The sequence below is a fragment of the Sphaeramia orbicularis genome, chromosome 6, assembly GCF_902148855.1.
Source record: "Sphaeramia orbicularis chromosome 6, fSphaOr1.1, whole genome shotgun sequence".
NCBI classification, from domain to species: domain Eukaryota; kingdom Metazoa; phylum Chordata; class Actinopteri; order Kurtiformes; family Apogonidae; genus Sphaeramia; species Sphaeramia orbicularis.
Window position 1 is genome coordinate 600,745 of NC_043962.1, and position 24,840 is coordinate 625,584.

General features: G+C 36.4%; 1 protein-coding gene across 1 annotated transcript in view; it reads left to right on the top strand.

The window, feature by feature from the left end:
• mbtps1 (membrane-bound transcription factor peptidase, site 1) overlaps positions 1-24,840 on the top strand; it is a 53,234-nt gene that overhangs the window by 17,143 nt on the left and 11,251 nt on the right. The window contains exons 8-14 of the mRNA XM_030136605.1: positions 180-247; positions 363-465; positions 14,057-14,208; positions 15,667-15,828; positions 17,515-17,659; positions 20,645-20,833; positions 22,655-22,827. Coding sequence (XP_029992465.1) covers positions 180-247; positions 363-465; positions 14,057-14,208; positions 15,667-15,828; positions 17,515-17,659; positions 20,645-20,833; positions 22,655-22,827 — 992 coding nt within the window. The remainder of the gene's footprint in view (positions 1-179; positions 248-362; positions 466-14,056; positions 14,209-15,666; positions 15,829-17,514; positions 17,660-20,644; positions 20,834-22,654; positions 22,828-24,840) is intronic.

The window sequence follows — 24,840 nt, forward strand, 5'->3', positions numbered from 1 at the left end:
GACACCCCAGTTATAGATGATTCCACGATCTTTCTGCTTTGTCGGATTGTTGATCCGTTCTAATCCTTGGTGTACTATCGTCATATCGCACACCCCTACGTACATCCTCAGTGTGTGCTCCTGCTTCTCAGTATCTTCTTGTGGAATCAGTGTATTTTTTGTTCTTGTTTGATTGACAGGTGTGGGAGCTGACAGCCAACAGAGTGATCATGGTGTCTGCCATCGGCAACGACGGACCGCTGTACGGGTACGTCAACCGCTACGGAATGACTGAACGGACGCTCAGAGCGGCACCGTTCATCAGTCACAGTTTGTTTAGAGTGGTGGAGGTGGACTGAAGGTAGTCTGTGTTTGTTTCACAGCACGTTGAACAACCCAGCGGACCAGATGGACGTGATCGGGGTCGGAGGCATCGACTTTGAGGACAATATCGCACGGTTTTCCTCCAGAGGCATGACCACCTGGGTGAGACACACACACACACACACACACACACACACACATACGTCTTATCAGTTTCAGACCAGGCTCCTTTCACCGTCTTGCCTCTGGTCCTGGTCCTGGTCCTGGTCCTGGTCCTCCTCAGCCCATCAGTCCGTTCTGTTCTGTTCAGCAGAACCCAGACATCAAATCAAATCAAAGTTTATTTCTGTAGCACTTTACAACAACATAACAAAGCCCACAGTGCTTTACATCTGAAAGCATGATTAAATTATAAGATGAAAACAGGTTAATCAAGTACCATAAATATGCATAAAACAATAGGACACAACACACACTGATAAAAGAGAGCACAGGTTCAAACCTAATAGTGTCTCAGCTCTAAGGCAGTGGTTTCCAACCTTTTTTACTCCTGACCACATTTTAACATCACAAATTTCTGGTGACCCCAGACATTCAAAACAGAGACTTATTTTTGCTAAACTTAATTTGTTTTCTCTCCTGTAACAGTTTTCTCTCCTCTGTTTCAAATCCAAGTAATGTTAGAGCACATTTAGTCTGTATAATGTCTATTATTGTGGACATTTAGTCTGTATAATGTCTATTATTGTGGACATTTAGTCTGTATAATGTCTCTTATTGTGGACATTTAGTCTGTATAATGTCTCTTATTGTGGATATTTAGTCTATATAATGTCTATTATTGTGGACATTTAGTCTGTATAATGTCTCTTATTGTGGACATTTAGTCTGTATAATGTCTCTTATTGTGGACATTTAGTCTGTATAATGTCTCTTATTGTGGACATTTAGTCTATATAATGTCTATTATTGAGGACATTTAGTCTGTATAATGTCTCTTATTGTGGACATTTAGTCTGTATAATGTCTCTTATTGTGGACATTTAGTCTGTATAATGTCTCTTATTGTGGACATTTAGTCTATATAATGTCTCTTATTGTGGACATTTAGTCTGTATAATGTCTCTTATTGTGGACATTTAGTCTATATAATGTCTCTTATTGTGGACATTTAGTCTGTATAATGTCTCTTATTGTGGACATTTAGTCTATATAATGTCTCTTATTGTGGACATTTAGTCTGTATAATGTCTCTTATTGTGGACATTTAGTCTATATAATGTCTCTTATTGTGGACATTTAGTCTGTATAATGTCTCTTATTGTGGACATTTAGTCTATATAATGTCTATTATTGTGGACATTTAGTCTGTATAATGTCTCTTATTGTGGACATTTAGTCTGTATAATGTCTCTTATTGTGGACATTTAGTCTGTATAATGTCTGTTATTGTGGACATTTAGTCTGTATAATGTCTGTTATTGTGGACATTTAGTCTGTATAATGTCTGTTATTGTGGACATTTAGTCTGTATAATGTCTGTTATTGTGGACATTTAGTCTATATAATGTCTCTTATTGTGGACATTTAGTCTGTATAATGTCTATTATTGTGGACATTTAGTCTGTATAATGTCTCTTATTGTGGACATTTAGTCTGTATAATGTCTATTATTGTGGACATTTAGTCTATATAATGACTCTTATTGTGGACATTTAGTCTGTATAATGTCTCTTATTGTGGACATTTAGTCTGTATAATGTCTATTATTGTGGACATTTAGTCTGTATAATGTCTATTACTGTGGACATTTAGTCTGTATAATGTCTATTACTGTGGACATTTAGTCTGTATAATGTCTCTTATTGTGGACATTTAGTCTGTATAATGTCTATTATTGTGGACATTTAGTCTGTATAATGTCTATTACTGTGGACATTTAGTCTGTATAATGTCTATTATTGTGGACATTTAGTCTGTATAATGTCTATTACTGTGGACATTTAGTCTATATAATGTCTATTACTGTGGACATTTAGTCTGTATAATGTCTATTATTGTGGACATTTAGTCTGTATAATGTCTGTTATTGTGGACATTTAGTCTGTATAATGTCTATTACTGTGGACATTTAGTCTGTATAATGTCTATTATTGTGGACATTTAGTCTGTATAATGTCTATTACTGTGGACATTTAGTCTGTATAATGTCTATTACTGTGGACATTTAGTCTGTATAATGTCTATTATTGTGGACATTTAGTCTGTATAATGTCTGTTATTGTGGACATTTAGTCTGTATAATGTCTATTACTGTGGACATTTAGTCTGTATAATGTCTATTATTGTGGACATTTAGTCTGTATAATGTCTATTACTGTGGACATTTAGTCTGTATAATGTCTATTACTGTGGACATTTAGTCTGTATAATGTCTATTACTGTGGACATTTAGTCTGTATAATGTCTATTATTGTGGACATTTAGTCTGTATAATGTCTATTACTGTGGACATTTAGTCTGTATAATGTCTATTACTGTGGACATTTAGTCTGTATAATGTCTATTACTGTGGACATTTAGTGTATATAATGTCTATTATTGTGGACATTTAGTCTGTATAATGTCTATTATTGTGGACATTTAGTCTGTATAATGTCTGTTATTGTGGACATTTAGTCTGTATAATGTCTGTTATTGTGGACATTTAGTCTGTATAATGTCTATTATTGTGGACATTTAGTCTGTATAATGTCTATTACTGTGGACATTTAGTCTATATAATGTCTATTACTGTGGACATTTAGTCTGTATAATGTCTGTTATTGTGGACATTTAGTCTGTATAATGTCTGTTATTGTGGACATTTAGTCTGTATAATGTCTATTACTGTGGACATTTAGTCTGTATAAAGTCTATTACTGTGGACATTTAGTCTGTATAATGTCTCTTATTGTGGACATTTAGTCTATATAATGTCTATTATTGTGGACATTTAGTCTGTATAATGTCTCTTATTGTGGACATTTAGTCTATATAATGTCTCTTATTGTGGACATTTAGTCTGTATAATGTCTGTTATTGTGGACATTTAGTCTGTATAATGTCTGTTATTGTGGACATTTAGTCTGTATAATGTCTGTTATTGTGGACATTTAGTCTGTATAATGTCTGTTATTGTGGACATTTAGTCTATATAATGTCTGTTATTGTGGACATTTAGTCTGTATAATGTCTCTTATTGTGGACATTTAGTCTGTATAATGTCTCTTATTGTGGACATTTAGTCTGTATAATGTCTATTATTGTGGACATTTAGTCTATATAATGTCTCTTATTGTGGACATTTAGTCTGTATAATGTCTCTTATTGTGGACATTTAGTCTGTATAATGTCTCTTATTGTGGACATTTAGTCTGTATAATGTCTATTATTGTGGACATTTAGTCTATATAATGTCTCTTATTGTGGACATTTAGTCTGTATAATGTCTCTTATTGTGGACATTTAGTCTGTATAATGTCTATTATTGTGGACATTTAGTCTGTATAATGTCTATTACTGTGGACATTTAGTCTGTATAATGTCTATTATTGTGGACATTTAGTCTGTATAATGTCTATTATTGTGGACATTTAGTCTGTATAATGTCAATTACTGTGGACATTTAGTCTGTATAATGTCTCTTATTGTGGACATTTAGTCTGTATAATGTCTATTATTGTGGACATTTAGTCTGTATAATGTCTATTACTGTGGACATTTAGTCTGTATAATGTCTATTATTGTGGACATTTAGTCTGTATAATGTCTATTACTGTGGACATTTAGTCTATATAATGTCTATTACTGTGGACATTTAGTCTGTATAATGTCTATTATTGTGGACATTTAGTCTGTATAATGTCTGTTATTGTGGACATTTAGTCTGTATAATGTCTATTACTGTGGACATTTAGTCTGTATAATGTCTATTATTGTGGACATTTAGTCTGTATAATGTCTATTACTGTGGACATTTAGTCTGTATAATGTCTATTACTGTGGACATTTAGTCTGTATAATGTCTATTATTGTGGACATTTAGTCTGTATAATGTCTGTTATTGTGGACATTTAGTCTGTATAATGTCTATTACTGTGGACATTTAGTCTGTATAATGTCTATTACTGTGGACATTTAGTCTGTATAATGTCTATTACTGTGGACATTTAGTCTGTATAATGTCTATTATTGTGGACATTTAGTCTGTATAATGTCTATTACTGTGGACATTTAGTCTGTATAATGTCTATTACTGTGGACATTTAGTCTGTATAATGTCTATTACTGTGGACATTTAGTGTATATAATGTCTATTATTGTGGACATTTAGTCTGTATAATGTCTATTATTGTGGACATTTAGTCTGTATAATGTCTGTTATTGTGGACATTTAGTCTGTATAATGTCTGGTATTGTGGACATTTAGTCTGTATAATGTCTATTATTGTGGACATTTAGTCTGTATAATGTCTATTACTGTGGACATTTAGTCTATATAATGTCTATTACTGTGGACATTTAGTCTGTATAATGTCTGTTATTGTGGACATTTAGTCTGTATAATGTCTGTTATTGTGGACATTTAGTCTGTATAATGTCTATTACTGTGGACATTTAGTCTGTATAAAGTCTATTACTGTGGACATTCAGTCTGTATAATGTCTATTACTGTGGACATTTAGTCTATATAATGTCTATTACTGTGGACATTTAGTCTGTATAATGTCTATTACTGTGGACATTTAGTCTATATAATGTCTATTACTGTGGACATTTAGTCTGTATAATGTCTGTTATTGTGGACATTTAGTCTGTATAATGTCTATTACTGTGGACATTTAGTCTATATAATGTCTATTACTGTGGACATTTAGTCTGTATAATGTCTGTTATTGTGGACATTTAGTCTGTATAATGTCTATTATTGTGGACATTTAGTCTGTATAATGTCTATTACTGTGGACATTTAGTCTGTATAATGTCTATTACTGTGGACATTTAGTCTGTATAATGTCTATTACTGTGGACATTTAGTGTATATAATGTCTATTATTGTGGACATTTAGTCTGTATAATGTCTATTATTGTGGACATTTAGTCTGTATAATGTCTGTTATTGTGGACATTTAGTCTGTATAATGTCTGTTATTGTGGACATTTAGTCTGTATAATGTCTATTACTGTGGACATTTAGTCTATATAATGTCTATTACTGTGGACATTTAGTCTGTATAATGTCTGTTATTGTGGACATTTAGTCTGTATAATGTCTGTTATTGTGGACATTTAGTCTGTATAATGTCTATTACTGTGGACATTTAGTCTGTATAAAGTCTATTACTGTGGACATTCAGTCTGTATAATGTCTATTACTGTGGACATTTAGTCTATATAATGTCTATTACTGTGGACATTTAGTCTGTATAATGTCTATTACTGTGGACATTTAGTCTATATAATGTCTATTACTGTGGACATTTAGTCTGTATAATGTCTGTTATTGTGGACATTTAGTCTGTATAATGTCTATTACTGTGGACATTTAGTCTATATAATGTCTATTACTGTGGACATTTAGTCTGTATAATGTCTGTTATTGTGGACATTTAGTCTGTATAATGTCTGTTATTGTGGACATTTAGTCTGTATAATGTCTATTATTGTGGACATTTAGTCTGTATAATGTCTGTTATTGTGGACATTTAGTCTGTATAATGTCTGTTATTGTGGACATTTAGTCTATATAATGTCTATTATTGTGGACATTTAGTCTGTATAATGTCTATTACTGTGGACATTTAGTCTGTATAATGTCTATTACTGTGGACATTTAGTGTATATAATGTCTATTATTGTGGACATTTAGTCTGTATAATGTCTATTATTGTGGACATTTAGTCTGTATAATGTCTGTTATTGTGGACATTTAGTCTGTATAATGTCTGTTATTGTGGACATTTAGTCTGTATAATGTCTATTATTGTGGACATTTAGTCTGTATAATGTCTATTACTGTGGACATTTAGTCTATATAATGTCTATTACTGTGGACATTTAGTCTGTATAATGTCTGTTATTGTGGACATTTAGTCTGTATAATGTCTGTTATTGTGGACATTTAGTCTGTATAATGTCTATTACTGTGGACATTTAGTCTGTATAAAGTCTATTACTGTGGACATTCAGTCTGTATAATGTCTATTACTGTGGACATTTAGTCTATATAATGTCTATTACTGTGGACATTTAGTCTGTATAATGTCTATTACTGTGGACATTAGTCTATATAATGTCTGTCACTGTGGACATTTAGTCTGTATAATGTCTGTTATTGTGGACATTTAGTCTGTATAATGTCTATTATTGTGGACATTTAGTCTATATAATGTCTATTACTGTGGACATTTAGTCTGTATAATGTCTGTTATTGTGGACATTTAGTCTGTATAATGTCTGTTATTGTGGACATTTAGTCTGTATAATGTCTATTATTGTGGACATTTAGTCTGTATAATGTCTGTTATTGTGGACATTTAGTCTGTATAATGTCTGTTATTGTGGACATTTAGTCTATATAATGTCTGTTATTGTGGACATTTAGTCTATATAATGTCTGTTATTGTGGACATTTAGTCTATATAATGTCTATTATTGTGGACATTTAGTCTGTATAATGTCTGTTATTGTGGACATTTAGTCTATATAATGTCTATTACTGTGGACATTTAGTCTGTATAATGTCTGTTATTGTGGACATTTAGTCTGTATAATGTCTATTATTGTGGACATTTAGTCTGTATAATGTCTGTTATTGTGGACATTTAGTCTGTATAATGTCTGTTATTGTGGACATTTAGTCTGTATAATGTCTATTACTGTGGACATTTAGTCTATATAATGTCTATTACTGTGGACATTTAGTCTGTATAATGTCTGTTATTGTGGACATTTAGTCTGTATAATGTCTGTTATTGTGGACATTTAGTCTGTATAATGTCTATTATTGTGGACATTTAGTCTGTATAATGTCTGTTATTGTGGACATTTAGTCTGTATAATGTCTGTTATTGTGGACATTTAGTCTATATAATGTCTATTATTGTGGACATTTAGTCTGTATAATGTCTATTACTGTGGACATTTAGTCTGTATAATGTCTATTACTGTGGACATTTAGTGTATATAATGTCTATTATTGTGGACATTTAGTCTGTATAATGTCTATTATTGTGGACATTTAGTCTGTATAATGTCTGTTATTGTGGACATTTAGTCTGTATAATGTCTGTTATTGTGGACATTTAGTCTGTATAATGTCTATTATTGTGGACATTTAGTCTGTATAATGTCTATTACTGTGGACATTTAGTCTATATAATGTCTATTACTGTGGACATTTAGTCTGTATAATGTCTGTTATTGTGGACATTTAGTCTGTATAATGTCTGTTATTGTGGACATTTAGTCTGTATAATGTCTATTACTGTGGACATTTAGTCTGTATAAAGTCTATTACTGTGGACATTCAGTCTGTATAATGTCTATTACTGTGGACATTTAGTCTATATAATGTCTATTACTGTGGACATTTAGTCTGTATAATGTCTATTACTGTGGACATTTAGTCTATATAATGTCTATTACTGTGGACATTTAGTCTGTATAATGTCTGTTATTGTGGACATTTAGTCTGTATAATGTCTATTATTGTGGACATTTAGTCTATATAATGTCTATTACTGTGGACATTTAGTCTGTATAATGTCTGTTATTGTGGACATTTAGTCTGTATAATGTCTGTTATTGTGGACATTTAGTCTGTATAATGTCTATTATTGTGGACATTTAGTCTGTATAATGTCTGTTATTGTGGACATTTAGTCTGTATAATGTCTGTTATTGTGGACATTTAGTCTATATAATGTCTGTTATTGTGGACATTTAGTCTATATAATGTCTGTTATTGTGGACATTTAGTCTATATAATGTCTATTATTGTGGACATTTAGTCTGTATAATGTCTGTTATTGTGGACATTTAGTCTATATAATGTCTATTACTGTGGACATTTAGTCTGTATAATGTCTGTTATTGTGGACATTTAGTCTGTATAATGTCTATTATTGTGGACATTTAGTCTGTATAATGTCTGTTATTGTGGACATTTAGTCTGTATAATGTCTGTTATTGTGGACATTTAGTCTATATAATGTCTATTATTGTGGACATTTAGTCTGTATAATGTCTATTACTGTGGACATTTAGTCTGTATAATGTCTATTACTGTGGACATTTAGTGTATATAATGTCTATTATTGTGGACATTTAGTCTGTATAATGTCTATTATTGTGGACATTTAGTCTGTATAATGTCTGTTATTGTGGACATTTAGTCTGTATAATGTCTGTTATTGTGGACATTTAGTCTGTATAATGTCTATTATTGTGGACATTTAGTCTGTATAATGTCTATTACTGTGGACATTTAGTCTATATAATGTCTATTACTGTGGACATTTAGTCTGTATAATGTCTGTTATTGTGGACATTTAGTCTGTATAATGTCTGTTATTGTGGACATTTAGTCTGTATAATGTCTATTACTGTGGACATTTAGTCTGTATAAAGTCTATTACTGTGGACATTCAGTCTGTATAATGTCTATTACTGTGGACATTTAGTCTATATAATGTCTATTACTGTGGACATTTAGTCTGTATAATGTCTATTACTGTGGACATTTAGTCTATATAATGTCTATTACTGTGGACATTTAGTCTGTATAATGTCTGTTATTGTGGACATTTAGTCTGTATAATGTCTATTATTGTGGACATTTAGTCTATATAATGTCTATTACTGTGGACATTTAGTCTGTATAATGTCTGTTATTGTGGACATTTAGTCTGTATATTGTCTGTTATTGTGGACATTTAGTCTGTATAATGTCTATTATTGTGGACATTTAGTCTGTATAATGTCTGTTATTGTGGACATTTAGTCTGTATAATGTCTGTTATTGTGGACATTTAGTCTATATAATGTCTGTTATTGTGGACATTTAGTCTATATAATGTCTGTTATTGTGGACATTTAGTCTATATAATGTCTATTATTGTGGACATTTAGTCTGTATAATGTCTGTTATTGTGGACATTTAGTCTATATAATGTCTATTACTGTGGACATTCAGTCTGTATAATGTCTATTATTGTGGACATTTAGTCTATATAATGTCTATTACTGTGGACATTCAGTCTGTATAATGTCTATTATTGTGGACATTTAGTCTGTATAATGTCTATTATTGTGGACATTTAGTCTATATAATGTCTATTATTGTGGACAGAGGCAGTAAATCCAGGTGTAGATTACTGCACAAAGGCTCAGGATCTGTCCAGTCAGTCCAGCTGGGATTTACAAGGAGGACAGTTAATACTGAACAAACTAGAACTGAAACTATGAATTATGAAAGAGCTGCAGCATCTGAAACTGACCTCAATGAACATGTGACACAGAAACACAACCACAGTGCTGCAGTTTCACAACCACAGTTTGTCTGCTATGGTTTTGGACTGTCTCTGTCAACTCACCATAGATTTTTTATTAGGAAGTTTTAGTTTAGTTTTTTTTATCAATTACTAGAAATTTCAGGCGACCCCATTTGAATTCCAGGTGACCCCACGTGGGGTCCTGACCCCAAAGTTGAAAAACACTGCTCTAAGGGTTCAAAGCCAGTCTAAACAGGTGAGTCTTTAACCTGGACTTGAACAGGTTCAGGTCAGTGAGGACTCGCAAGTCAGGAGGCAACGAGTTCCACAGTTTTGGAGCAGCAACAGCAAATGAACAATCAGCCCACTGTTTGTATGAGGACCTGGGGACATCCAAAACCATCTGAGAGGACGATGGGAGGGCTCTGCTGGGACGGTGAACTGTTCACATGTCAGATAAATAGGGAGGAGCCAGACCATTTAAAGCTCTAAATACAAACATTCAAATTTTAAAATCAGTACGATAGCAGACTGAGAGCCAGTGGAGAGAAGAGAGGATGGAGCTGATGTGGTTGAATGTGGAGGAGCTGGTCCAGAAACAGGCAGCTGCATTTAGGAGCAGATGGAAACGATGGAGTGAAGACTGAGTGAGACCAGACATCTGATCCACACTTCCACCTCTGATCCAGTCATACTCTGCACTCTCAGCTGATACCATCCAGCCGTGAACAGATGGAACAGAAAGCCCTCACACACACACACACACGCACACACACACACACACACGCACACACACCACACACACACACACACGCACACACACACACACACACGCACACACACACACACACACACACACACACACAGTCTGCTTTCCAACTCCAGTGCATCAGAATCATTTCAGAGTGCAGCCTTTTCTAGCCAGTCTCTGCTGCTTTTTTCTCTCCTGTTCTCTCATTGGTCGTCTGGTGGAGCAGGTTCTATCTCCAACACTTCAGTTTAGCTCAGTGCCATCATCAGAAAAAAGCCCGTTCAAACCCATTATCAAACTGGAACAGACAGAAAAAACCCTCTTATGTCTGGTTTGTATTCAGATTTTTCATCTTTTTTTTTTTCCACCAGGTGTGTCCTCTGTTCCTGCATCAGTTTTACCTTTATGTCCAGTCGTCTCCATTAGTGTCCGTTATGGCCCAAAAAGTGTTTTAGGAGGTTGAACCATCTGTTGAGTCACTTTGATCAAACAGACAAAACCTTCAACTAGGGATGTAATGATTACCAGTATAAAGATAAATGGTAAAATCACAGACGGTTAGTATTACCGTTTAAATTCTAATTCTCATGATAACTGTGTTTGATTACTGCACTTTTAGGGGAATAAACCCTCTGTACAGATCTGCTTTAACGTCAAATATTTGAGTATAGTTTTAATTTATTCCAATTTTAATTTTCTATACCTAATATTTGAACCAATATTCACTTTTAAAGTCTGTGAAAAGGTTCGTTAAACATCTGTGTGTTATTTATGCACTAAATTATATACATTTTTCAAATCGGATTTTATATATTTTTTGTGTTTTTTGTCCTTTTATGTTTTTATAGTAGGTTAAAGTGAAAAAATAATAGACAGATGATCTAGATGAAGTTGTGCTGAAAAAACAGATCCCAAACATGGGTATAGTAAACATTTGTTTCTATAGTATATAAAGGCCAAATCAAAAGGACTGAAAAACAGACAGAATAGACTCAGACCACTAAGGGTTAATATTGGAATGTTTCTGACACAGAAGGGACAGTGGGACTGGTATTATATCTATTTATTTTTTTAATACAACTTGGTTCAATTCTTTCAGTGTGTGTATTAGTACTTTTTCAACATTTTGAGCACAATTTCAACAATACCGTGATAATAATGAGAACTGTGATAATTTCGGTCACAATAACCCTGATATGATATTTTCATATGGTTCCATCCATACCGTTGTCTGTTTTACTCAAAGCTCACACACTAGTGCGTTTTCAGAATTACAGAGCAGTGTTTCTGTTGTTTACAGTTTATTGTTCATTCTCATGTATACAAGACAATAAAACATAATAATAATAACAATAAGAGACATGCCGGGGAAGCCAAAAACCAAAGTGGTTTATCGTGGGCCTCCCCAAAGACTTGAAATAAAAAAAGTATTTGCAGTGTCTAATAATGATATACAATCATAAGCAAACAAAAAAACTAAGTGAAAGAAATAATTCAAAAACAAGTATAACAAAGAAACTTATATACATTGTGAGCAGTGCACGTGGAAATAAATAAGAATCGAGAAAACTATGAAATGAAATTCAGAATGAAACTAATAAGTTATCTAACTAAGAAAAATGGTACTGCTTTACAGTCCATTTCAGAAGGGAATTATCTGTAAAACCGCTGCAGTTCAATCCTGTAGACCCTCCTAAATGCTTAGTTTTCAACATTTCATACGTGAGTTACATAAAAAAAAAACCTCTGGAGTGTTGAATCTTCTCGGCTCCACCTCTGTCCTCTTTACTGAATGTGTTAATCTTCACAGAACGGCGACAGAACTCAGTGTTCTTTCAGTGTCACACTGAAAATATGACACGATTAATAATGTCACTACCCACAGTGTCAGAGTGGATAATGTGGGTTTTTGAATACGATGCAGGTTAAATGTTCTGACAGTCTTCAGTGTCAGTGAACTAGTGTTAAACACAAAACCACTGAGAAAAGTCCCAGTTTATTCTGTGTCGACAGAACATTTGTCCTTTAAAGTAAATGACGGTTAAAGCAGTGACTTTGTGGAGCATAAGTTCACCTGACCTTCATCTTCATCTCCTTCTAATAATATTTTCTATGTAAATATATTGATTGAATCTGTAACTAAATGAATCTTAATTTCTGCTCCTCCTTCAGTCCAGAACACTATACCTTCAGAGGAGTCCAACACTATATGTCCAAAAATATGTGGACACATTGAATCCAGGTGGTTTTTTTTTTTTCAAAACGATAAGGACTAATGTCAGAATACAGTTTTATTTTATGGGATAAATATCAGTGCATTGGTTCGTTTGGGTTCAGTTATTATCTTTGTTTCTAAAATGACTCAGAAATGGTTTGGACTGAATTTATATCAACATACATACATTATATCAACTGAGGAAGAAAAACCTGCCATTAAACTACAGTCAAATACTGATGTTTCTCAACTCTATGGACATAAACATGTGGACACATCATGTCTCCAGCTGTCACACGTCCTGTTCAGGAGGAGTTAAGATAAAAACATCAATATTTGACTGTAGTTTAATGGTAGATTTTTCTTCCTCAGTCAGATGTGATGACAGTAGATGGAAATTATTATTTACAGTCAGAGCAGGACAAATATTATAGACATTTAGAGGAAGAACATTGAACATCAGAGTCATGGAGAGAAAAATAAAATATATATCACTGTTGAGACAAGAAACTCCTGAATTCAACGCAGTGAGTAAACGACTGTACTTGATGTCTCTCAACATTGATTTTGTTTTTTGTTTTGTTTTTTAATCCATGACTCAGATTTTAAATGTTCTCCCTCTAAATGTCTATAATATTTTTTTTCTGTTTGTTGTATTTTATGTCCAGGAACATGTGAAAAAGAAACAAAAAAATTTAAAAATTAAAAAAAAAAAGTTTTCATAGGATCAGAAAAAACAGCCTGTTTCCAACTTCATAACAGGTCATTTTCTAATCCAAAAGGGTTTTTTATGCATTTGTTTAGATTAAGAAGGAGAATTTTAACTCCACCCATAAAGGAAAGACTTTACTTCAGGTCAGGAAGAGGATGGAACTGGGATGGAACTGGGGTGGAACTGGGGTGGAACTGGGGTGGAACTGGGATGGAACTGGGGTGGAACTGGGGTGGAACTGGGATGGAACTGGGGTGGAACTGAACTGGGGTGGAACTGGGGTGGAACTGGGATGGAACTGGGGTGGAACTGGGATGGAACTGGGGTGGAACTGGGGTGGAACTGGGATGGAATTAAAGTTGTAATGATGTAAAAAGTGAGGTTCAGTGGAATGTAAGTATAAAGCTGCATAAAATGGAAAAGGCTTCATTCGAAGTCCTTTGTAATCCTATGTGTGTTCAGTACTGCAGTAAAAGTACCTGAATGCTGTTGAATAACTGTTTCCCTTTCTGTCCTGGTCTGTGTTTGTTTCCGTCCAGGAGCTTCCAGGAGGTTACGGCAGAGTCAAACCTGACATCGTCACCTACGGTTCTGGTGTTCGTGGATCAGGGATGAAGGAGGGCTGTCGTTCTCTGTCTGGTACCAGCGTGGCCTCCCCTGTGGTGGCTGGAGCCGTCACTCTGTTGGCCAGGTCCGAACCCCCCCCCCCCCCCCCCCCCGCAAATACCTGTCCTCAGGTTCTATCTGCTCATGCATCTGACATCAGGAGATCAGTCAGTCAGTTATTTATTTATTTATTTATTCAGATTCAAAGATTCAAACCGACACATGAACCTACCACGTTTTCACACATTAACAGATAAATGAATGAGGAAGACAAAACAGTATAGCAATGTGTTTATGTCCTCTGGAGGGGATGAGAGTTTCACAGCTTTACTAAAAAAAAAACAAAAAAACCACTGCCCACTGCAAAGGACATCCCATAAAAAAATGAAAAATGTGTCTGAAAAAACTAAAGAACTGACATGAATTTGACAGCCCTGCTTTAAACTGTTATATAGAGTCTGAAAGCTCAGGGTCTCAGGTTTCTGATGTGATTTGAATTGTGTGGATAGAAACTGTTCAGTAGTTCCAGTCATTTAATGCTGTAAAGATGAAAATGCAGCACCGGTGACACTGCTGTTGTTAAAGGGTTAAAGCAGGACTGTCAGGGGCCACGTTCAGTCCAATTCGATCTCAAGTGGGCCAAACCATTCAAATCATAGCATAAAAACCTATAAATAATGACAAGTCCAAATTTTTCTGCGCAAAAAATAACTTTAATAACTTAAATTCTGAAAATTTTTACATTTTACAAACTATCCAAAACAAAAAGATGTGAATAATGTAAAAAAACCCAGAAATTTCTGAAGAAAAATAAGCACAATTTTATCAATATTATGCCTCAACTTATGATTTATACATGTGCATTACAGATCAGGTCTACCAAGGCGCAAAACATTTGTTCAGATTCCACTGATTTTTCTTTAGATATTTCAGGTTGTTCATATTTATTCTGTTTATTGACATTTTATTTTTAAAGGATATCAGAATTTAATGTTCTTTGCAATAAATCAAAGAGAAACTAGAAGCACTCGGAGAGCGCAGACCTCCGCCAAGGCTGATCAGTGGGCCCCCCCGTGGGCCCCCCCACCCCCGATCACCACCAAAATTTAATCATTTCTTCCTTATCCCATTTCCAACAAACCGTGAAAATTTCATCCAAATCTGTCCATAACTTTTTGAGTTATGTTGCACACTAACGGACAGACAAACAAACAGACAGACAAACAAACAAACAAACCCTGGCAAAAACATAACCTCCTTGGCGGAGGTAACAATTGGTGTTGCCATTATTTACAGGAATAATGTCATTTTTTTCACATTAAAGAAGAAAATTTGGAGTAATTATTTGTAGGTTATTATGCTGTTCTTTTCCAGTTTGATGCCCTTGACTGTTCAGATCTTCAGGGTAATTTTTGCATTTCATAAATTAATCCTGTGGGCCAGATCGGACCCTTTGGCGGGCCGGTTTTGGCCCGTGGGCTGCATGTTTGACACCTGTTGGTTAACGGTTCCCTCTGAGCGTCCTGTCCTTTTCCGTCCTCAGCACCGTCCTGAACCGGGAGCTGGTCAACCCGGCGTCCATGAAGCAGGCCCTGATCGCCTCGGCCCGCCGGCTGCCGGGGGTCAACATGTTCGAGCAGGGTCACGGGAAACTGGACCTGATCCGAGCTTATCAGATCCTCAACAGCTACAGACCTCAGGCCAGGTAACTGAAGCCAATCGGCACTGAGGGAGGCGGAGCTCTGGCCGAAGCACTGAAGGAGGGAGGCGGAGCTCCAGCTGTTTACGCCTTGTGTTTGTTGCACTACTGCTGTGGCCATAATGCGGCCTCACAAACCTCTGCTTCCCCAGTGCACATCGCAACAAATTTCCGAAAATGCTCCAGTTCCCTATTGGCTCTGTTTGTAAAGAAATGGTTTGTTTGTGGTGGATGGAACTAAGAAACTGTTCAGAGTGAGGAAGAGATTCAGCTGAGGAATGACAGACAGACGAATGATACTGAGGATATGACTGAGGATGGACAGATTAGATGAAAAATTGGTGACAAAAGTCTCCCGCACCTTTAAACTTTACCAGGTATGAGTCTCTGATCCAGACTAATCCAGTCCTAAATGCTGTTTGTAGTTTCACAGATACAGACTGGGCTAAAACTGTGAAACCAAAGAATTAACCATCAAATGGGTTTAAGTCCAAAGACCCCAGAGATGAGGGGGGCTGTGCTGGAAAAAATTTAAAATGTCCCAAAAAAGTGTTTGAATTTAACTTTGTAAAATATATATCGGCTAAAATTTCCTTAGGGGGTCAAATGAGTGTCCATTTGTGTCCAAAACAGTTGTCCTACAGTCACAGAAGTGTGTGTAAATAATGCTAATCATTTGTGCACAGACTACTGATATTCTCTGACAGTGGAAGCTCTATTTTCATAAATATTGGATTTGGAATAGCACGTGTATGTGAAAACTTTTGCTGGTGGACGGACGTGACATTACCCATGATGCTCTGGTCAGTCCCAGTACTTTATTAGGAATAAACTTCTAGACTTCCTATTGCTAATTGTGCTCTTCTTCATAAATGTTGGTATTGTGGATCTAAAACAGTCCCAGCTGACACAAAAACACTAAATGTGTCAGTGGACGGATGTGACATGGTTGTTGTGGATCCCATCATACTGATGCTCTGCAGCCATGTCAGCGTTTACACTAATGATCCCTGTGCAAAAACTAGGAGCACTATTATTTATTGGATAGTTTAGCATCAGACTAAAGAGGAAAGAACAATCTAGAATTGTTCTTTGTGTCTAAAAATGCTTCTTATTGTAAAAGTGTTGATGTAAACAGTGCTGTGTGCCATTCTTCATGTATGTATTGGTGGAACAGAAGCAGGATGGATCAGCACCATACTCCAGATTGAACCTGTACAAATAAAACATGTGATATGGAGGAGAGAATCTGGGAAGAAAAACTGGGGAATCCAAAAGAAGAGAAGATTTGTTTTTCAGCTCAATTCAGTTCAAATAGAACTTGTCCATTTGTGACATGAAAATACAGCATTAATTGTGCTGAAATGGTTCATTTTGGAGCTGAAAACATAGTTCATATGAGCATCAACATGTTGAACAGAACTGAAATCCTGTCCATTTGAACAACTGTCATTTACCAACACAAAGTTCCTTTGGATTCACTGAGACTGATTTAATATGAACACAGACACAAAGAAGAGCTGTGAGCACATGTGAGCTGAAATGAACCCTGATAATAACATGTCAGTCCAAAGGAACCAGTGCTTTGCCTGAAACACTGTCAGCTGCTGTTACAGATGTTTGTGTGCTTCATGCTAACAGACCCCAGACTGTCCACACATGTTGTCCCTGTGTGTCCCTGTGTGTCCCCAGTCTGTCTCCCAGCTACATCGACCTGACGGAGTGTCCCTACATGTGGCCTTACTGCTCCCAGCCCATCTACTACGGAGGAATGCCCACCATCGTTAACGTGACCATTCTGAACGGCATGGGTGTCACCGGCAGGATCATTGACAAGGTGACCAACACATGGAGTCCCTCAGGGTTTTTCCTGGGTCACTTCTGGACCTCCTGCTCCATTATTATTATTCAGTAATCCATGTAGTTGACAGTGTTTCTTTTACAGTTGATAGTGTTTCTTCTACAATTGATAGTGTTTCTTCTACAGTTGATAGTGTTTCTTCTACAATTGATAGTGTTTCTTCTACAGTTGATAGTGTTTCTTCTACAGTTGAGAGTGTTTCTTCTACAGTTGATAGTGTTTCTTCTATAGTTGATAGTGTTTCTTCTATAGTTGATAGTGTTTCTTCTATAGTTGATAGTGTTTCTTCTATAGTTGATAGTGTTTCTTCTACAGTTGACAGTGTTTCTTCTATAGTTGATAGTGTTTCTTCTACAGTTGACAGTGTTTCTTCTAAAGTTGACAGTGTTTCTTCTACAATTGATAGTGTTTCTTCTACAGTTGACAGTGTTTCTTCTATAGTTGATAGTGTTTCTTCTATAGTTGATAGTGTTTCTTCTATAGTTGATAGTGTTTCTTCTACAGTTGATAGTGTTTCTTCTACAGTTGATAGTGTTTCTTCTATAGTTGATAGTGTTTCTCCTACAGTTGACAGTGTTTCTTCTATAGTTGATAGTGTTTCTTCTATAGTTGATAGTGTTTCTTCTATAGTTGATAGTGTTTCTTCTACAATTGATAGTGTTTCTTCTACAGTTGATAGTGTTTCTTCTACAGTTGATAGTGTTTCTTCTATAGTTGATAGTGTTTCTTCTATAGTTGACAGTGTTTCTTCTACAATTGATAGTGTTTCTTCTACAGTTGACAGTGTTTCTTCTACAGTTGATAGTGTTTCTTCTATAGTTGATAGTGTTTCTTCTACAGTTGATAGTGTTTCTTCTATAGTTGATAGTGTTTCTTCTACAGTTGATAGTGTTTCTTCTGTAGTTGATAGTGTTTCTTCTACAGTTGATAGTGTTTCTTCTATAGTTGATAGTGTTTCTTCTACAGTTGACAGTGTTTCTTCTACAATTGATAGTGTTTCTTCTACAGTTGACAGTGTTTCTTCTATAGTTGATAGTGTTTCTTCTACAGTTGACAGTGTTTCTTCTATAGTTGATAGTGTTTCTTCTACAGTTGACAGTGTTTCTTCTACAATTGATAGTGTTTCTTCTACAGTTGACAGTGTTTCTTCTACAGTTGATAGTGTTTATTATAAGGCATTGTCTACTGCCACAGTAGCATGAAATATGGGTGTGTCTACTTTTACAGAGCCAATCAAATGTTCTCATTTGTCCCAGAGCCAATCACAGCTCATGTTCCATGAACTCATTCTCCTCTTGTTACTACAATGCTGTGGTCATATATGAAGAAGAAATGCCATATTAGTGATAGTAAGTAGTATAGAATAGGAATTATTGTTGTAAATACTCTATATCAGGGCCGTCAAACATGCGTCCTGGGGCCCAAATGTGTCCCCCCAAAGGTTCCAGTCCCACCCCTGGGATGAATTTCCAAAGTGTATAAATTCCACAGTCCAGGCTGTGGAACTCATGTTAGTGTGGGTTCCACATCCAGACCAATCTGATCTACAGTCCAATAAGAACAGCAGAAGAACCCACACAAAAGAACGACTGCAGATTTACTACTGGGTTTGATGGAAAAAATAATATTACATTAGGTCTGTAAATAATGACAACTGCAAATGTTTGTCTTTGTTTTAGTGCAAAAAATCACATTAAATTCTGAAAATCTTTCCATTTCCAAACTCTCCTGTACCAATAAACTGTGACTAACCTGAACAAATGTGTCCAACCTGAAATGTCTGTATTAAATTCAGTCCAGTTTGAACTCTTTTCTTCCTGTTCCTCAGTGTTTAGTGTCTTTGGAGATCTGATCCAGAATGCACATGGACTAATGAGAAGTGGAGGAAGAAGACTGAGAAAATTACACTGATTTTACTGAAGAAATGTCTGTTTTTTCAGGTTATTCACATCTTTTTTGTTTGGATAGTTTATAAGTGTTTTCATAATTTAATGGGGTTTTTGCACTAAAACAGAGACCTAAATTGTCAGTTGTCATTATTTACAGGTTCTTCTGTTCTTATTTTACTGGTTGGGTCCACTGCAGATCAGATCGGAGTGAATGTGGAACCTGACAGAACAGGAGTTTAGAACCCTGCTGTATGTGGTGTCGTTTGTTCTGTGCAGTCAGTGAGGCTGGAGAAGGTGGGCGGAGCTACATACTAGATGTGTCATGTGACTTCTCAGTTCTGTGTCAGTTCAGTTCTGTGCTCTGAATTCTGTACTCTGAACCTTGTCCCAGTGGCTGATTTATATCAATGTTGGATTTACCTACCACCCCCCCTCCACTAAAAAAAAAAAAAGAAAAAAAAGCTCCTTCGACCAGAAATCCAGTCCAGTGTTCCAGTCCAGTACTTTACTTTACCGACTGAGCTAAATCTGTACTGTTCCTAATTCTGACCAATTTACTTTCTGATTGCCTTGGTACTTTTCAGGATGTAACTAGTTACTAGACTAGACATGACATAAGGAGGGCACTGATTGGCTCTGTGGTAACAGACAAACCCATATTTGGTGCCTCAGTACTGTGGAGGTAGGCACTTACTTCCTTGACTTCTTACTGAGAAGTCAAGGACTAAGTAAGGTTACTTTGTCTTGTTGGATATTCGAAATAAACTAAATAGATAAGAAATAAATAAAATGATTATACTAGTAACACTCTCTCTCTCTCCTTTCTTTTGCTCTCTCTCTCTGTTTTATTCCTCCTCTTTAAAGTGTCATCAGATAACTTTAGTTTTGATGTGGTGCTGTATACATTAAATTTGACTGGTTGATTAATTGGTTGATAACACACCCCTAAAGCAGAGGTTTGTATGTATTATTATCTTGTTTCAGTTGTTCTTCTGTGGTATATGTCTACGTCTACAGTTTGACTGGTACTCTGTGACTGACACCCCCCACCCCCCCCCCCCCCACCCCACAGCCCGTCTGGCAGCCTTACCTCCCTCAGAACGGCGACCACATGGACGTGGCCGTGTCCTACTCTCCCGTGCTGTGGCCGTGGGCCGGGTACTTGGCCGTCTCCATCTCTGTGGCCAAGAAAGCGGCGTCGTGGGAAGGAATCGCTCAAGGTCATGTGATGGTCACCGTGGCGTCGCCCGCAGAGAACGACGTGAGTCACTGGAACCGCAGCCGAACTGGAACTGTGGCTTTGAAACTCTGAAATGAGCACAAATGGACAAAAGTATGTGGACGCCTTGAATTCAGGGGGTTCTTTTTTCAATGTTGACATTATTTTTGTTTAGTTTTTTTCTCCATGACTCTGATTTTCAATGTTCGTCATCTAAATGTCTCTAATATTTTTCCTCCTCTGACTGTAAATGTCAAGTGTTGTTGAGGCACAAGCTTTCCCACACTTGAAAGGGAAGGGACTCCACAAACAGACGGAGGACTTCACTCAGAGCACTGAAGGCTTTCTTTATTTCTCAAACTGCACAGGTGAAAAACCTTGCAAAATTAAAAACAAAAAAAAACAACAAAAAACAGACAAATTAGAAAAATGATCAGGCTTATAAGCAAGCAAAGCAAGTCCTGTTGAATATCACAACCTATAGGTTGTGATATTCAACTAAGCTTTGAATTGAACTAAGGTTTCAGTTAACATAAATGTAACCATCTCAATAGTGGCCTAAATAAACTTAGATTTAGCAAACTTGCCGTACAGAGATTTGCACACACACACACACACACACACACACACACATATATATATATATATATATATATATATATATATATATATATGCATACATATAAAATTTCTAAATGAACAATAAATTAGCTCGTTTTAACGAATCATTTTAGCAGATTTTTTTTTTAACAGTGCATCATTTTTAAGTGAGTATTTTTTAACTAAAATATTTTAACAGTATAATTCACAAATCATGACAAGATCTTGCAATAACTGGCCACAGATTGCTTTTTAACAGACAGAAATTATAAATATTGTTTGTCTGATTATATTAAACAGGTGACCCACTCGGCAAACAAAATAAGATACATCAGCATCTGGAGATTCAAATCACAGACGCTTACCGGCAGTCATTCTGGAGTCCTTTTCCGTGTACTGTTTCTTTGTTTCTTTTTCTTTAGTTGCTTTTCTCATAAAAGTTTGTCCCGTCTGCCCCTGACGCATGCACAGCCGACCAACCTGATCCCAGTGTGATCGCAGATCTTATTCACCTGCAGAGGCTCGCTCACAGCGGAGCGATTGCCAGCGTGCACAGGTGTGCGTGCTCTCCACTGCGCTCGCAAGTGAATACTGGCCGTCCGGCTGAGGAGCAGGAATGGAACACCCGGTTCTGCCTTAAACTCGCTGCAACAGTAAATAATAATTTCCATCTACTGTCATCACATCTGACTGAGGAAGAAAAATCTACCATTAAACTACAGTCAAATATTGATGTTTTTATCTGAAATCCTCCTGAACAGGACATGTGACAGCTGGAGACATGATGTGTCCACACATTTATGTCCATAGAGTTGAGAAACATCAGTATTTGACTGTAGTTTAATGGTAGATTTTTCTTCCTCAGTCAGATGTGATGACAGTAGATGGAAATTATTATTTACAGTCAGAGCAGGAAAAATATTACAGACATTTAGAGGAAGAGCATTTAAAATAAGAGTCAGGGAGTAAAAAACAAAACATCAATGTTGAGAGAAATGAAAAAAACCTCATCTGTGAGTCATTTTGGAAACAAAGATAATAATTGAACCCAAACTAACCAATGTAATGATATTTATCCCATCATGTAAAACTATATTCTCACATGTATATTATTGTGTTGTTAGAACATAAACACCTGGATTGAAGGCGTCCACATACTTTTGTCCGTATGGTGGACATCAGAAAGCATCTTTGGACTCCTCAGATGTTTGCATTTATTGCGTCTTCAGTTGTGACTCACTGTGACCTTTGACCCCTGTGCAGTCCGAGGTGGGCGGGGAGCTGACGTCCACGGTCAAACTGCCCATCAAAGTGAAGATCGTGCCCACTCCTCCGCGCAGTAAGAGGGTGTTATGGGACCAGTACCACAACCTGCGCTACCCCCCCGGATACTTCCCACGGGACAACCTGCGCATGAAGAACGACCCCTTGGACTGGTGGGTGGTCCCAGCCCCTCCTTTCATTTCACTTATTCAGATCCCCATTAGCAACTGAATCATCAGTTGTTCTTCTTCCTGGGGTCTCCTCTACATTACATTACAATTTAAATTATTTACATTAATCTTACACCATTCACGCCCACACACACACACACACACACACACACACACACACACACACAGGACATACACAACAGCCCAATGCAATAAAAAATAAATAAACAAAATAAGTTCTACACATTTGTGCTCCTTCACCAACCAGTAGCTGTCTGATACAGATCATAAGACATCTTTCAGTATTCTCAGTATTTCTTCCATTTCATGTCTGCTGTGTAAACAAGAAAAGTTTTCATTTCTTTTGAAAACATTTTCTGTTCTTTTCCAACAACACAAACCCTGGCGTCCATTCCATTCAACCATGGCCCCAGAAAAACCAGTTCGCTGTAACTGATTTGTTTCACTGGTTTGTCTTGTACAATAATTATGTTGATCAGTAAAAAATGACAGTTTTCTGTGAATAATTTCTGGAGTTACCCCAGTGTCTTAACGTAGTCACACACATTAAAAAAAACCAGTTTGTTTTAATGAATGTATAAAGTTAAAGTGGTGTCAAACATGCGGTCTGTGGGCCAAGACCGGTCCACTATAGGGTCCAGTTTGGCCCCTGGGACCGATCTGTGAAATTAAACAGTTACACAGAATATATTAATACGACAGTGTATTAGGGACACATAAGAAAAAAAAAAACACATGTCAACATGAGAATACGGTCATAAAATATCGAGATAAAACCTGTAATTTTATGAGAATAAAGTTGAATACAAAAAGAGTCATAATTTTATAAGAATGAAGTCGTAATTTTATGAGAATAACATAGTCATATTTCTGTTTTACTTTAGAAACAGGTGGAAAAATATAATTTATGAGAATAAAGCCATAATATTACGAGAATAATATTAGAATGAAAAAAACAGGTGTATGAATATCCTAATATTCCAGAATCCAGTGGTCCCCACTGGTCTGATAATGTAGAACTGGAACATTCTGGGAGGTTCTACTTTCATTTGAGGTTTACGCACAAAGGACAAATACTGAGCCTATTCGCCCCGCCCACCATCAACACGTTTGCATTAGTTGAAGGACTTTGAAGACAGTTCACACATGTTTTTGTTTCATCGTAAGAACTGAACGGATTTGGATCAAAATGTCTCTTTTATGGAAGAGAAACTGACTGGAACCAGAAACTCTGTCATCAACAGAGCACTGCTGCTACAATCTGTCATATTTACAGCTGCAAGTGTTGGAGATATTCATTAATATGCACTGTCCCTAATTAATACGTAAATAAATAAATAAACAAGGCTGAAGGCTTAAAGCTGCAGTATGTAGGAATTATGTTCTAAGTAACTGTAAAATGGCCTTGACTGTCACCAGACATTAAGGAATCATGTTCATTTCAAATCCTGATCTCACTGACAGTAGTAGTCCAGCCAGAATATGTGCAGTTGAACAGCTCAGTGTCAGCCCTGAAATGATGTTTATGTTGACATTGTGTGTTTTGGTCTGATGCCCCGCCCATCACCTGTCTGCCAATCACAGAGTCAGAAGCCTTTCAGCTCCAGGTTGCCAGATCCCCGTGGGCTGCAGCTGGAACATTTCTGATCACAAATGTCTGACGTTACTAAACCTAAAAGGACTCTTATTATTCCCAAATACATCGTGACAAAGTGAGAAATAAAACAAGGAGATGTATAGGAGATGATTTAGAAACATGGAGACGGCTGAAGGAGAAGAAGGATCTGAAGACCGACGCCGGCCCTGCCTCAGTCTGACCACCGGTAAGAGCCACTCAGAGCCGGGGTCGCGGCCTCTTCACCTGGTCCCTTCTTCCGGGGCCGGGCAGCAGTCTCTTCTCCTGGCCCCGGTGAAGAGACTGCCGGTCCGGGACTGGTGAACAGACCAGGTACCGCTGTAGGACTGGTGAACAGACCAGGTACCAGTGAACAGACC